The 14,058-nt window shown below is 39.5% G+C and overlaps 1 protein-coding gene across 1 annotated transcript in view; it reads right to left on the reverse strand.

The window, feature by feature from the left end:
- Positions 1–14,058, reverse strand: part of XRCC4 (X-ray repair cross complementing 4) — a 141,219-nt gene that overhangs the window by 80,765 nt on the left and 46,396 nt on the right. Inside the window, exon 4 of the mRNA XM_077790097.1 lies at positions 4,791–4,957. Coding sequence (XP_077646223.1) covers positions 4,791–4,957 — 167 coding nt within the window. The remainder of the gene's footprint in view (positions 1–4,790; positions 4,958–14,058) is intronic.

Here is a 14,058-nt window from a genome sequence, read left to right on the forward strand (position 1 = left end):
GTCCAGCACTTTGTGTCTGAAACAGGCCAGAAGAAGCTTTTTTTGTTGTTGCTTTTCCACAGAGAAGTGCAATGAACTCTGCTTCCAAAAGGGAAAAGTTCGCAGATGTGAACCTTTCTCTTAATGATTTTTTCTCAGAAGGTTCTTGCACAGCTCTACTCGAGACAACTAAAATTTAAACAGTCAAATGTTCTTTATTTTCAATGGTGGATCACAACAGTGGGCATACCTTAGGAGGATACACATAATGAGATTATAAACAGATATAATTCACCTTGACAGGTTTCAAATCTGGACCACACATTGGTGTGAAATATATTTGAAGAGGAAAAGAAAATTCCAAAATATAAAAATGCTTAGAAGCTCTTAAAATCTTCAGAGGAAAATATACTTCAGGTTTTAAAAAAAATTTTAGTATTCATCTATGTGGGTAGATGAATGTCAATAAAAGGAAGCACAATGGGAGCATTAAATGAAGAATATGGGTGTATAAAGTTTCATAAGGAAAACTGGAATACAAGCAAATCTGAGCACAACAAATCAAGTGATTTTTGGAAGACGTAATTCTATATATTCTAATATTTAATTTTGAATTTCATAACCTTTCAGTCCATGGGTTGAGCCACAAACATTTTATTAGCTGTTTACACAAGAAGCAAATAAACATCTTGGTAAACTTACTGATCATAGTAAATATAATAAATCGACAAAAGTTAAAAACATTTTTTTCACTAGCCTATGCAAAGCTGTAAAAAAGTTTAGAAGGCTTATTATGCTAATAAACCCAGATATGAAACAGACTTAAAAATATTAATTTATAAGGCAAGATGTTTCAACAGACTTCCTACATAAATACTAATTATTTCGTTCACAGATCAAAACCATATATGATGTAGGAAGCAACACAATAGCAAAAAAAAAAATCTCACGATTTTTATGTTGTGGTGAAATGTGTGAAATCTCATGAAGTATTAAGCTTACTGTTCAATGCTTTAGGGATATGCTTGATAGTTGATAAATAATTAATCTAATTTAAATGCAAATAGCAGAACATCATTACCATACAGATCAGTTCAATAATTCCTAAATGAAAGATCATAGGCACTAATCAACTATCAGGAGACTTTCCACCTACAAAAGGGAAGTTAACTGTTTAGTTGGGAATAAATAGACAATTCAGAAAGAACCACAAACCCTAATGCAGGACCCAGAAGAGCGTGGACATGCTTGATGCTAATTATTTCTGTATATGTAAAAATGAGGGAGAAAAAGGATTTTGTCTAAAATACGTTAATCTTGTCTGTATCAAATCCTGTAGAATAATCCCCTCTCCCACACACAAACCAGGGAAAGTGGTTGCTCTCTGCCTTTACTTTGACAAGGCACTGTTTTGTGTTGGAGCAGTTGAGACTGGTTCAAATATTGAGAAATGTGGCTAAATTGGCCAAAAAAGTGCCACTTAAGATTACTTCAAGTGAGGCCCTTGAGTGCTGCAAAGACACCCCCTGATGAAAATCCATGTAAATGGAAACTTCCAGTGAAGTGAAGTTGATGCTGCCTTGACTGTGAGTAGTACAGTGGAGAAACCAACTGCAAGACTAGCCAATTTCTTTAGTCTCTGGAGACAAAAAAAAAAAATTAGCATCTTGAATATAAGAACTAGAATATTAACTTTTCCCTCTGGGCAGAACCAATTAGTACTATGCCATCAGTTAATCTTATATGATTGTTTTCATTTATATTAACACCTTTTTTTTATTATTTTTCCCCCATTATTCAAAGCTATCCACATCTAAATACATTCTCCAGACACAGAATGGCATTAATTTGGCAAAACACTGAATATCACAAAAGCAATCACATTAATGCTACACTTGCAACTTACGAGCCTTTAAAATACCAGTATTTTGTGGCATATCTGATACTTTAAAGGAGACTGGTAAAAGGCAATGGTCTTGGGGACAGAGATGCATTAATTGGGCAGGTGGGGTGGCTCTGTGGAACTTCTGGATCCACTGAGGCATTCACCACCTGAGCACAGAGCAGAGCTGGCTGGGTTTCATTCCAATACCTCAAACACAAACTTTAATTGCCATTCCTCACGTGGTGCTGCCTGCGTGTGCCCTGTGACCCTCAGACACCATCTCTCCAGGCCAAATGGAGGTGCTGCTCATCTCACAGTCAAGCTCCCAGCACAATGAACCCAAGTGGGGGTTAATTGCTGGAGTGGTGCTTCCCAATTTGTGCCTCCTCACGTCTCTCTCTGCAACGCTTTTCACGTGCCAAAATGCACCCAAGGTCACAGACATCAAAAATCCTGCACAGCCCACTGAAACCAGACACTGTTAGGGACTATTACAAACAATAAACTGAAAAATTAACTATAAAATCCAAGATTTCAAGTGCTGACCCAGCACAGAGCAATCACACATGCTCTACAGAGGTGAACGTGAGATATGAAATTTAATGGCATTTCTTTAATTATTAGTGGCAACCTTCACAATCCAACACTATGAAGGAAAGAATTCTGCATCTCTGGTATTCATCCCTGTTCCCAGTGCTCTAAAATAATTCCTGGATCTCATGGCACTGCTCTCTTGCATTTCAGATTCACCCTTCCCCCAGCACTGGCAATGGTATGGAATGCTGATGAGCTAATGCTGAAGTTTCAAGCCCAGTACCTAGCTTGCATTTTTATAATCTGCTTGTGGTTTAAATATACTGTCACTGCAGATGACCACAACATAAATTGGCAGCTATTTTGAATTTGGCTTGTCTACACAAATTTTAGATGCCCGATAACAAAACACGTACCCCCACGGCCAAGCCTGAAATTGGATTTTTATTGTTCAAGGAATTATTTTGCTTCAGGTTATTATTACTTGAAATTTGCCACCTCCATTGTCATGGAATAACAGATTGGTTTGGGTTGAAAGGGCCTTAAAGCCCAAGAGTTCCACTCCTTTCCATGGGCAGGGACAACTTCCCCTGTGCCAGGTTGCTCCAAGCCCCACTGCCCAACCTAGCCTGGAACTAACTGGCCTTGAATTTTCTGTATAAAATAAAGAAAACAGCTATTCTGCTCTGATATTTTAACTCATCCACCCCGAGGTGTGCACACACTCAAGCCCAGGCAGCCACTTGCTCACCAAAACCTCCGTGATGGTCCACAGAATTCAAACAGGGAGATGGAAATGGGATTACTGAATAATTCCACACGGTGCCCCAGAACTAAGGGGCACAAAAGCAGCTCTCAGAAGCTTGCCTGCTATGTTTTAGTTCCAAGGAAGCCCTGAGGAGAGAGGCTGTGAGCAGAGGGAGCTGCTGGCTGCAGTTCTGCACACCACGAGCTCGGTATTTGATGTTCCACCACTCAGCACCGTGAGTGGTGCAGGATGTAAATCCTGAATTCCTGCCTCCCGAACAAAGACAGGCACAGCTTTGTTCAGCTCGAGGCAACTCTGCAGCGTGTGGAGCTGAAACAGCAAAGGGAGGCAGGCAAGGTAGAACAGGGCTGTGGCAAAAAATTTAAAAAGAAAGCACCACACCAAACCAGATTAAAAAAAACCCAACAAAATAAGAAAAAAAAATTTTAAAAAAGCCAAACAAAAATAAAACAACAACAAAAAAACCCCAAACAAAACAAACCCGCTCAAAATCCCCCAAAAACCCAAACCAAAAAGCCCAATTCTTCCTGAATGAAAATGATTTCTGAATTATTTTTATTCTGCATTTAACAGACATGGCCAAAGACTGGTGACCATAAAACCTTCAATGTATATTCTGAAAAACCATTTTTCAACTAGTCAAAAACTATAAACAGGCTAAAGAAGTCCACCAGCTCGCGCTGGGAACAAAGTCACACAACTCCTATTTTTTTTCTGTTGTTTTTGTTTTTTTTTCCCTCCTTTTCTTTGGGGTTACTCTGTAAAAGTGCCACCCCACCATGGAAATTGATACAAGCACTAATGCCTCTTGCACATCAGCGTGTAATGCAGTACAGAACACGGGTTATACAATACACTATTGTTCAATTACACTGTTAAGCAGTAAAACACTACTTAGGGAGGCCCTGTGCTTGTCAGGGAGACTGTCAGGATAAACTGTTACTCATTTTAATGAAAGGGAAACAAAACTAACTCCTCCCAAAAGCCGGCTCTCTTTTTCAAGGTAAATTAACGCAAATTAGCTGCATTCTTTCATCAATCTTCCCAGATTGTGTGTTTTTTCAGGTAAAGCTACAGAAAAGCAAGATAAATCTCTGAATGCTCTGCACTAAGAATTCGATGCTGACTGAACCAAGCATAGATTATTTCACTACAGAATGATAGACAACTCAGATTGTAAATGCAACAGCAATTACAAAAATCTCTTGAAAAATAATGGTACTTTTTCCTATAATATTGCACTCATTTTTCAATTCCGGCTTCTTCAGAAAGAAAATAGATGAAAGAGACAGTAATTTATTCCCCACTCAAAAATGTAAACAATCTACACTGCCAGTTCTAAGAATGATAGGAAATAATATTAATGAAAAGGCTTCCTAAAGAAAGTGAAGCTAATTCCACAGATTCTGAGGTGTTTGGGGTTTTTTCTTAACTCATAAACTAAAACCACCTTTAATTGCAAATGTTTAGTATCAGTTGCATTTTTGTCAAAGGGAGCATCCACAACTGCATGGGCTAAAAACATAACAACGGAGTTAAAAACATGTCTCAAATGAATAAAAATTTCTGTCCACTGCTACAGAGCTTCTCAGGTGTCACCTGTGAATCCCCCTGGAAACTGACCTCTTTTCCACGTCACTCCAGTTGCTGAAAAGCCTTTCATTTTCCCTCTGCAGATGCTCAGTTTTGGCCTGCAGCTTTCCCAGGCTGTCCAGGCAGTAACCAATGAGTTCCTTCATCACCTCTGCTGGGTTTGGGACTTCCTGCAGCTTCAGAGATCCAAGTCTGAACTGAGACACAAGGAAAGAATGAGTTATTTCAACTGCACAAGAAACTCCACCGAGGCTTTGCTCCAGTAAACTTGAATACATCTTTAACAAGCAAAATAAATACCTTACAGTCCTCCTGTTAAAAGGGAGATAATAGTTTTGTCATGCAGTGAATGGAGGAATATGTAGAATAATCTACATGATAATTATTTCCAGAGGACCACAATGTTGAGAAGGACTTGGCAGGGGATGGATCAGATCATCTCCAGACACCCCTTCCAACCCCAAATATCCTGAGATTCTATGATTCTGTGATTTATGCAGCTAATATGAAAAATCTAGCCAGCAAGATGTCACCTCTAGGGTTCAGAAGGCAAGTACTTAATCTTAAAAGGACTCCTCCAATTAAACAGACAGCCCCATCAAGACAGTGAGGTTAAAGGACCTGGAATGAACCACTGTGCTTCTTCAGCAATGGGGATGCTGTACAGGTTATACAGGAGGTCTGAACACATTTGTCTTGCCTGGTCTGGGACAAACAACAGAAAACTGTTGTTTTTGTCATGTTAAAGGAGGAATAGCTCAGCCATCCACGCAAAGCAGTGCCAGGTGAGCTACAACCATGCAAGCCAGGGCAAAGACACATTAATACCCAACACAATAGTCTCAGGGAGTGGAAGAAGGAGAAGGTTGTCTCTCTCATCTTCTCATCGAAAAGACTGACATAAATTTTGTGGCAAGAGAGACATATTGCCCATTTTTCAACATGCACACACAGCTATAACATCTTAAAAAAAGGCATAAATGTAAGTAGTACACACTAGGGAAGAGTTCACTGTGTTGTGGTACCTCACCTATTAAAACCAGAAATGCAGTTTGATTAGTTTTGTCCCCCATTTTACTTGGGAGGTCATGGAAAATTACATAAAAGACATATATTTAAAAATGCCTATTGCTTGTTAGTTTTTCTAAATGCGAGTTTCACTTCACGTGTAAGTTTTGGCTGAAAAAGGCTCTGTGAGAACTGCTCACAAAGCTTTCAAAGTCATTGTTTAAAACAAGGAGCAGTCCTTCCACATGGACCTTTTATCTGTGGAAGTCTGTGCCACAACACATGATACCACCCTGACCTCCTTCAGCAAGGTCAGCCTATCACAAAAAGTGGAAAACCCAAAGGTTTAATTTCCGATTAGCCACCAAATTCACATGTGCTGTCTCTAAAGCACTGTTGTCTTTAGCAGGCATACATCTGATGGCTACAGATGAAAAGATGCTTTTAATTTATTTTTGGAAATTAGATTATACTATCAGTAGCCCACAGATTGGCGTGCACCCCCTGAATATCACACTTGCTGTCTGACAGCATTAACAAAGATGGACGTTTGTGTAAAGGAAACTGTTTTTCATCACTTGCAAGCCACCACCATGCTATTTGGATAAAGAATTCACAGAGATAGAGAGGCACAGTAACACAGATAAATAGCATCACAATCTTCTACCGTGAAGGAAATAGCAAGGAGAGCAGCACATAGTTTTTGTCTTCTGCCTTAATATATTCAAGTGAGATCAGATCAGGTATAGGCAGATATATTTAATTGGGACAAACAAATTACAGTTTTCACTGCACAAAAAGAATGAAAAATTAATAATCCTATAACAGGTTAAAGGGAGTAGCAGTAGAATTATTCTGAAAGCTTGGTACCACTGCACAACCCAAATCACACCACACACACAGCAGATACTCCAAATGCAATTTTAATTATAGAAAAAAAAACAAAAACACAGTACTGCTACAGGGACACAGAGAATGTGTCCATCTTTGCAGGTGTTGAAGTCCAACACTGATGGTTAATCTTTAATTTAGCCTTTAGCTCAGGCTTTACATGAAGCAATTGACTATTACCTACTTTCTCACAATAAAATTCACTGTCCTGCTTCAGTGTCTTAGACACTGAGAACTGTGGACCATTTCTAGGAGGCCCACACAGCCCATCACCAGGAGGCTTAAATTTATCATGCAGGTGCTGACAAATCAACTAAAAAAGGAAAAAAATAGTAAGGTTTTCTGTAAAACAAGTGTTCTTCTCTATCTCCCCTCCTCCCGCAGGAGGGGATCCTAAATCTCAATTTAGGATAGCTGTGGGGAGCACATTATGCAGCTACCTCCAGGAAAACACGTAGTGTTTGGATACAGCCCTAATTGAAACAAAACTAATGTGACAGCCTGGATTAGTGGAAGGTGTCGCTGCCCATGGAAAGGATGGGCTTTAAGGTGCCTTCCATCCCAGAGCACCCAACCATTCTGTGATCCTGGATTGTGTAGCTGTGCTATGTCACACAGCACAAAATTACACCAAATGCACCAAAACCCCCTTCCCTGAGGCTGTTCCTCCAGCAGGGAATTGTTTTACAGCACCTATTTAACACACAGAGAAGTCAGCACTAACAATAGCAGCGCTGCTATCTTGGCAAATTACAGCTGAGTGGTGTTTGCCCCACCAGCAGCTCGGTGCTGAGAGGCTGATAAGCCAAAAAGGTCCACTGGATTCCCAAAGCAGGGCTAAAACAACCTAAAGGAAAAAGGAATCTCGGGGTAGTTCTGCTCTGGAGTCCTGCTGGCATCCCGAACTGGAAATCTGACTGAGGAGAAGATGACAAAATAAGACAATTTTACATCCAAGGATTCTGAATTTGGGACAGGCATGTAAATCGCAGACATAATTTTATTAAAATTAAGAGTTGTGGGGGAAAATGTGTATCATTAAAAAGGAGATGTTAGTTTTCTCCACACACTGCTAAGATTTTCCTTGCAACTAAAGCAGGAAACAGTCCGGTTCTTTGTCCTTCATCGCCAAAACCACAGTAGGGAAACTGCAAACAGTCCCAGGGAGATGCAGTGGAAGTGGTTAAAGATCAGGATACCACAACAAACATTTAACTGGGTGGGATATCAAGATAAACAGCTCTTGCTTACTGCAGGAGTGAAAGAAAATATCATTAACACCTCACTAAGCTAATTTGACAAGCAACACGTCTTTGGTTTGGATCACGTTTCCAAGGTGATTTTGTAAATTTGTAATAGTGAATTTTAATTTTTTTTTTTTTTTTAGCTTTGTAAATTCCTGCACTTTGCTGCTCCCCAGATGAATTTAAATTTCTCACCATCCTTACAGCTGCTGTAGCTCTCTGGCTCTGCATCATCTGCAGATGTAACTAATGTGCTTTCTACTTCCCCTTTCAGATCATTCAAGAAAACATTATGTAAAACACTGAAGCACTAAACACTTCATTTATACCGAGAAGGAGCAGACCTGGAAGAGGTCCCAGGGGACAACAGACTGACTGTGACTGATACACTGCTGCCCTTCAATATCTGTTTTATTGTTTGTTGGGATTTTATTGCTTCAAATTTTTATTTTTTTAAAGGCACAGGAAGATGAACACAGAAGCATTTAGAAAACTGTTCCCTTAATCAGAAATTACAGTCATCACGTATCCACCAGGCCTGTATTCTGACCTTAGGAAATAAAAACAAAAATTAGAAGCTTATGACAGAATTGTCATTTTCCCCTGACCTCTCACCCTGCCCACTGTTTGTCTTCAGGGATGAAGAAAGAAGTGATCTTAATCATAAGACACAAAATATTTCAGAAATAACTGAAAAGTTTCTCAGCTTTTCTTCTAGATGCTTATAGGAAGATGTGCTTCACATAAGAAAATAACAGTTAGTGGAAAATGATACAACACATTTTTCACATGAGATTCCAAAACTGAAAGTTACTTTATTGTATAGAGACAGTGAATTTTAATTTTGCCTTAAGTGACACATATCTGCTTTATAATCTTTTCATTACTTCACTCCACTAAATATGAGTTATCACACCTAAGGCAATAATTATCAGAGGTTATGCATTGAAAAGACACACAGCAATGCCTCTCTTCTGGTCAGAATCTGAAGCTAAACATTAACAGTGAGTTTATTTCAAATAACAACAATTTTTCACTGTGTCTATAAGGAAAAAAAATTATGCTGGAAACTTTCATTACATCTGCTTTGCTGGTAGTGATTTCTCTCTGTATTAGTAAAATATTCAAACAACCCTTTCTAACAATATTTTTTACCCACAATACATTTAAGGAATTCTACACTGCCTCGAAATTAGATAGATTCTGTCCTTTGTTGTCCTGGAAGCGTATAGCAGATATATAGATGTATAGATGTATATAGATACAGATGTATTTATACAGATATATATGGTGTGTGTATTTGTGAGCCTCTCTCTTATTGTATATTATCCCACAATATTTCAAAATTTCCTTCTCTGCTTTAAAAACTAATTGACAAATAATTTTTGGAGAGAGCACACTTCACAGATACTTAAGTCTGATTTTGAAATTAAAATATTCTCAGCGTGTGAGCTGAATGACAGAGGTTTCATAGTACAAGTCAACCTTGTATAGCCTGTTACAGGCTCTAACTCAGCTCACTCAGCTTCCACTCCTCCAGCCCCTGAGTGAGACACAGAGATCCCTGTGCTCTGCCCCTAAAACAGCATTTCAGGCTGAGCCAGCACTCCCACAAACACCTACATCCTCGCAGACAGATGCTGCCTCCTGCAAGGTATTGCCCAAACAATGTCCTTTCACCAGGGAAATATCAAAGAAGAATTTGTGGGGGAAAAAAATAAATTCCAGAGCAGCCCACCAGCACGGAGCAGCTGTGCAGTCCCTGTCTGGATTCTTAAAGTCTGTGAAAGCAGCTGTGACCCCTGTGCTGGAGCAGGGAAGCCCTGCAGATCCACACAACAACAAATCCTTTTGTCACTGCCCTGTTCCGAGCACAGAATCACAGAAGCAGAGAATGTGAAGGGTTGGAAGGAACCCTAAATCCCATCCAGTGCCACCCCTGCCACGGCAGGGATGCCTTCTACTATCTCAAGCTGCTCCAAGACCCATCCAACCTGGCCTTGGACACTTCCAGGGATCCAGGAACAGCCACAGCTTCTCTGGGAACCTGTGCCAGGGCCTCTCCACCCTCCTAGGGAACAATTTCTTCCTAATATCTCACCTAAATTTCACCTCTTTTAATTTCTATCCATTCCCCCTTGTCCTGTCCCTCCCCTTTTTGATGCAAAGTCCTCTCCCTGCAGCCCCTGCACATCCTGGAAGGTGCTCTGAGGTCTCCACACAACCTGCTCCTTCACAGGGTGAATAAACACAATTTTCTCTCTGTTTTTGTAGCAGAGCTGCCCTAGTCCTCCTTACCAGCTCTGTGGCCATCTAGAAAAATCTTGCTAGAAGAAGGCACTAAAAGCTGTTCAGGTGAGCTACCCTGAAGTCCCCAACCCATGCCTTTGTCTACTGCTCGTGCTGAAAGCAAATTATTTACTATAGTGTCAATGTCTTAATTAAAAAAAAATTAAACTTGAAGTAATTGAATTCCAGAGGAACTGTTACAAAAGGAAGTTGTGCCTTACATGTGAGATACAGCAACTTCATTTTTCTCAGTTGAGAACTGGACCTCTTGTAAGACAGACAGGCTGTGATTCCCTGTTAAATATCAGCTACCTCTCCTACTCCACAGACTCTGAAATAAGGCAGAATCAACACTTGGATAAAAATAAGCTTTCACTATGAAAATACCTAAGAATTTAAAAGAGAAAAATGTTAATGAAAATTCATGTACAGGGTTAAAGAATATGACCTACAAATGAATGATGCTGACACTTACACAAAGAAAGTATTGTTACAAGCTTGAATCTGGAAAGCATTATACGATTTTTATTTCTTAAGTCAATCAGTGAGTGGTCTTGATTTTTTAAAGCTGTGCCACTATTATCTCCAGGGAAATCATTCAGCAGTAACTATGACATCCCTGGGTGTGGTAATAAAACGAGTACACTAGACTTGCACAATACAGTGATGACAACGTGAAAGCAGAAGTTGCTTTTGCAACAGCAAACTCTAGGAAGCTAGAAAAAATAAAAAATTACACAGCACCATGGAAGCCAAGAAATCTGTCAGGTTACATCAGACGGTGTAAAAATATGATCACCAACTCCAAAAACAAGTTTAACACAAAAAGCCTGCCTGCAACAAACATCCCCCCTGACGAAGGCATTACATCTACTCTAGAGCAAAACAGCTGACGTGATTGATACTTCTCAGGTTTTTACCACACACTGCAGAAACCTTCAGAATTGCCATCCTGTTAGCTCCACATCCACTGGAAATGAAATTCCTTCTGGCTGCACTATTTTCCATGGGAGCAGCTCCCAGGTATTTTTTGGAGAGTGCTCCACTGTTCCCCATGCCCTCAACCCTACACATTCATGGCACGGTGGGCCCCATAGGGATTGGGGTGCAAGGAGGAAAAGCACAGAGAAACTGGAAGCATCCCCAGGTGCTAGAACACCCTGATACCCATCCCCAAAGGGACAAGGAAGGCTCTCTTACTCCTTCCACCCCTCACCCAGCCCCTGCTCAGCGTGGCCAGCAGGCTCTGATCCTGAAAGCTCTTCATGGATTTACTGACCGGGAAGGAGCTCGGAGGTCTGAACATCATTTTTGTGGGACCTGCAACTCTGTGCAGTCACAACAAACAGTGACACATAAACCTCCTCATACAGGAATTTAACTTTTCACAAGATCTTCTCCATCTCTTTAGTGTGGCTCAGTTACTTTTCCCTTATTTGTCTCCTAAACAGATGCACATGCCCAATTTGTATTCATTTGTTCTAGGACATACTCTGTTCCCTGGTTTAGAGTGTTCTTTTCCCTCTGTCATGTTCAGACTTCATAATTTATAGGTAAATAAACTTCTCAGACAGTATTTTTTTCTGTTGGACTAAAGCTCCATGTAGCTTTGGCTACATACATGTTACTTTCTCTATCCCTCATACCACACAACCTTCCTCTCAATTTCAGGTGCATTTCTTGACTGTGAATGACCAGGACTGTACATTTAATTTCAAATACAAACCGTGTCCAAGTAGACAGTGAAAATCCACAGAAAATAGACACAGACTTTAATACTGATAGTGTTCAAATCTCACATAAATCTATTTGCATGTTTCATTTCTTTCCTTTAACCCTGTCACATGCATCCTATGTAAGAATCACCAGGATAGAGGGATTATCTACATTTTAGGAAGCCTGGTTCTCTAGATAGTTTTGGAATTAAAAATGGTAAATGAAAATAGTAAGAACATCAGATAATTCTTAAATACCCCCTTCCAAGAAAAAAGAAAGTCATGTACATAGGTTAGAGTACCAAAAACACCTACTGAGCAAGTAACTACTGGATTTCTTTCATAAATAGCATTACTTCTAAATGTCTGTCCTTAAAGCATTTGGAAAACTTCCTTGTTTAATCTCTACACTCCTCAGAAACACCATATTTCACATATCTATACCATCAGCTACTTCTGTGAAGCTTAATCCCACCCAGGCTGAAAGGGTCTTTAGCTACTGAATTTTGACAGCTGTGGCATGGTCTGGTCAGGATCTACCCAGGCTGTGATTCCACTGCCTCAAAGTGCTCTGTAGCCATTTTTTCAGACTTACTTTGAAAAGTATTGCTCATGAGAGAACTTCCTCCTAACCTTAAACCTATACATACATACACATGTATTTATAAACACACACACATACATTATATATATATATGTATATATATATATATATATATATATATGTATATACAAGATCCAAATAATATCTTTTTGAAAAGTGTGATGTTACTTCCAAAAAAGGCATCAACTGAATAAAGCTGCAGGGCATCTGCACCACAGAAATGCCCATCTCTCAAGGTGCTAAGCCACAGAAAGCTGCCACTAATTCCTTCTACCCCCAATTTTTTTTTTACCATTGTGCAATTGAATCCCTTAAAATTAGAAATACATTGGGCACTAAAATTAAGTGCAGTGGTAATACTCAGCACTTGTAGCATCAGGTATTTTTTCCACTTTTTTCCCTTTTTTTTCCCCCCAATGATAATCACAATTTTTTTTCACTTCACCAAGGGAAAAAAAAAAAAAATCAAAGCAACTGGAGTAAAAAAGCCAAAAGCAAAAAAATCTATAAAAATCAGGTGCAGAAGTTACTTTTTAGAACAATAAATATGGAACAGGCAACTATACCTTATGGTTCCACAAACAGTGATGACATGATTATGTGAAGAACCAACAATTCAAGCACTTTGTTTGATTTGGTATGAAATAACTATTTCACCACACAGAAACTGGCAGGTTTGCATTTTATGTGTGCATCCCAAATGCTTTTTTTCCCCTCTTGTATGCTTTCCCTCTTTCTATCAATCCCTTCTGTACTTCAGGCAATATTGTAAATTCAATTCTGAAGCGAGCTAACAAAGAGGAGTCAAGCAGGACACCCTTAAAGGACCTTTATTTTTTCTTTATTTTTTTTTTCACCTTCTCCCTCATTAATTCCATGGCTCCGGGCAGGATCAGATGTGTTCCCACCTCGCCTAGCAGGAGCAATGTCTGTGAGCAATGGAACTACTGAAGGCTGGTTTCCTATGGCTATGACTCTTGTGCTGGATCCCCTAATGTCTAAAAAGGTGAGAAATCCAGTCAAAGCTTTTCCCTTATTTAATGCATTCATAACTTCTCTCTCCCATGAGGATTTGCTAGTGTCTAATAATACAGTTGATCTCATTCCACAGCTTTTTCCAAAGCAGGCACATGAATAGGGTCTCTTTTTCTCCATCCAGGCACCTATTTCCATGAAACTAGTAGGAACCTGATATCACTGAGACCTTTACTCCTGTCAAATCTGTTTGAAATTGTCCAGGAGTTTCAGAAGTTACTGGGGGGAAAGGGAGGAGGTAAGAGGCTGGCAGTCAGCATAGGCACACAGCATGACCACATAAGCTTTGTTTCCTTAGGAAGCAGGGTAAAACACTTGCACTTTTTATTATTTTTAAATCCTGTCCTAAATGAATTAGGAAATCAGCTTTACTTGGAGAACTAAACTTGTTTTCTTCCTTGTTTTTCATGTAATTTATAGTGTGGCAGTAATACAATAGACTCTAGACGTAAGATCTGGATTCAGGTCTAAGGGCTTAAATGCATGAACAGTTCACAACGGTGTTAATTTAG

Source organism: Lonchura striata, chromosome Z, assembly GCF_046129695.1.
Source record: "Lonchura striata isolate bLonStr1 chromosome Z, bLonStr1.mat, whole genome shotgun sequence".
Lineage (NCBI taxonomy): Eukaryota > Metazoa > Chordata > Aves > Passeriformes > Estrildidae > Lonchura > Lonchura striata.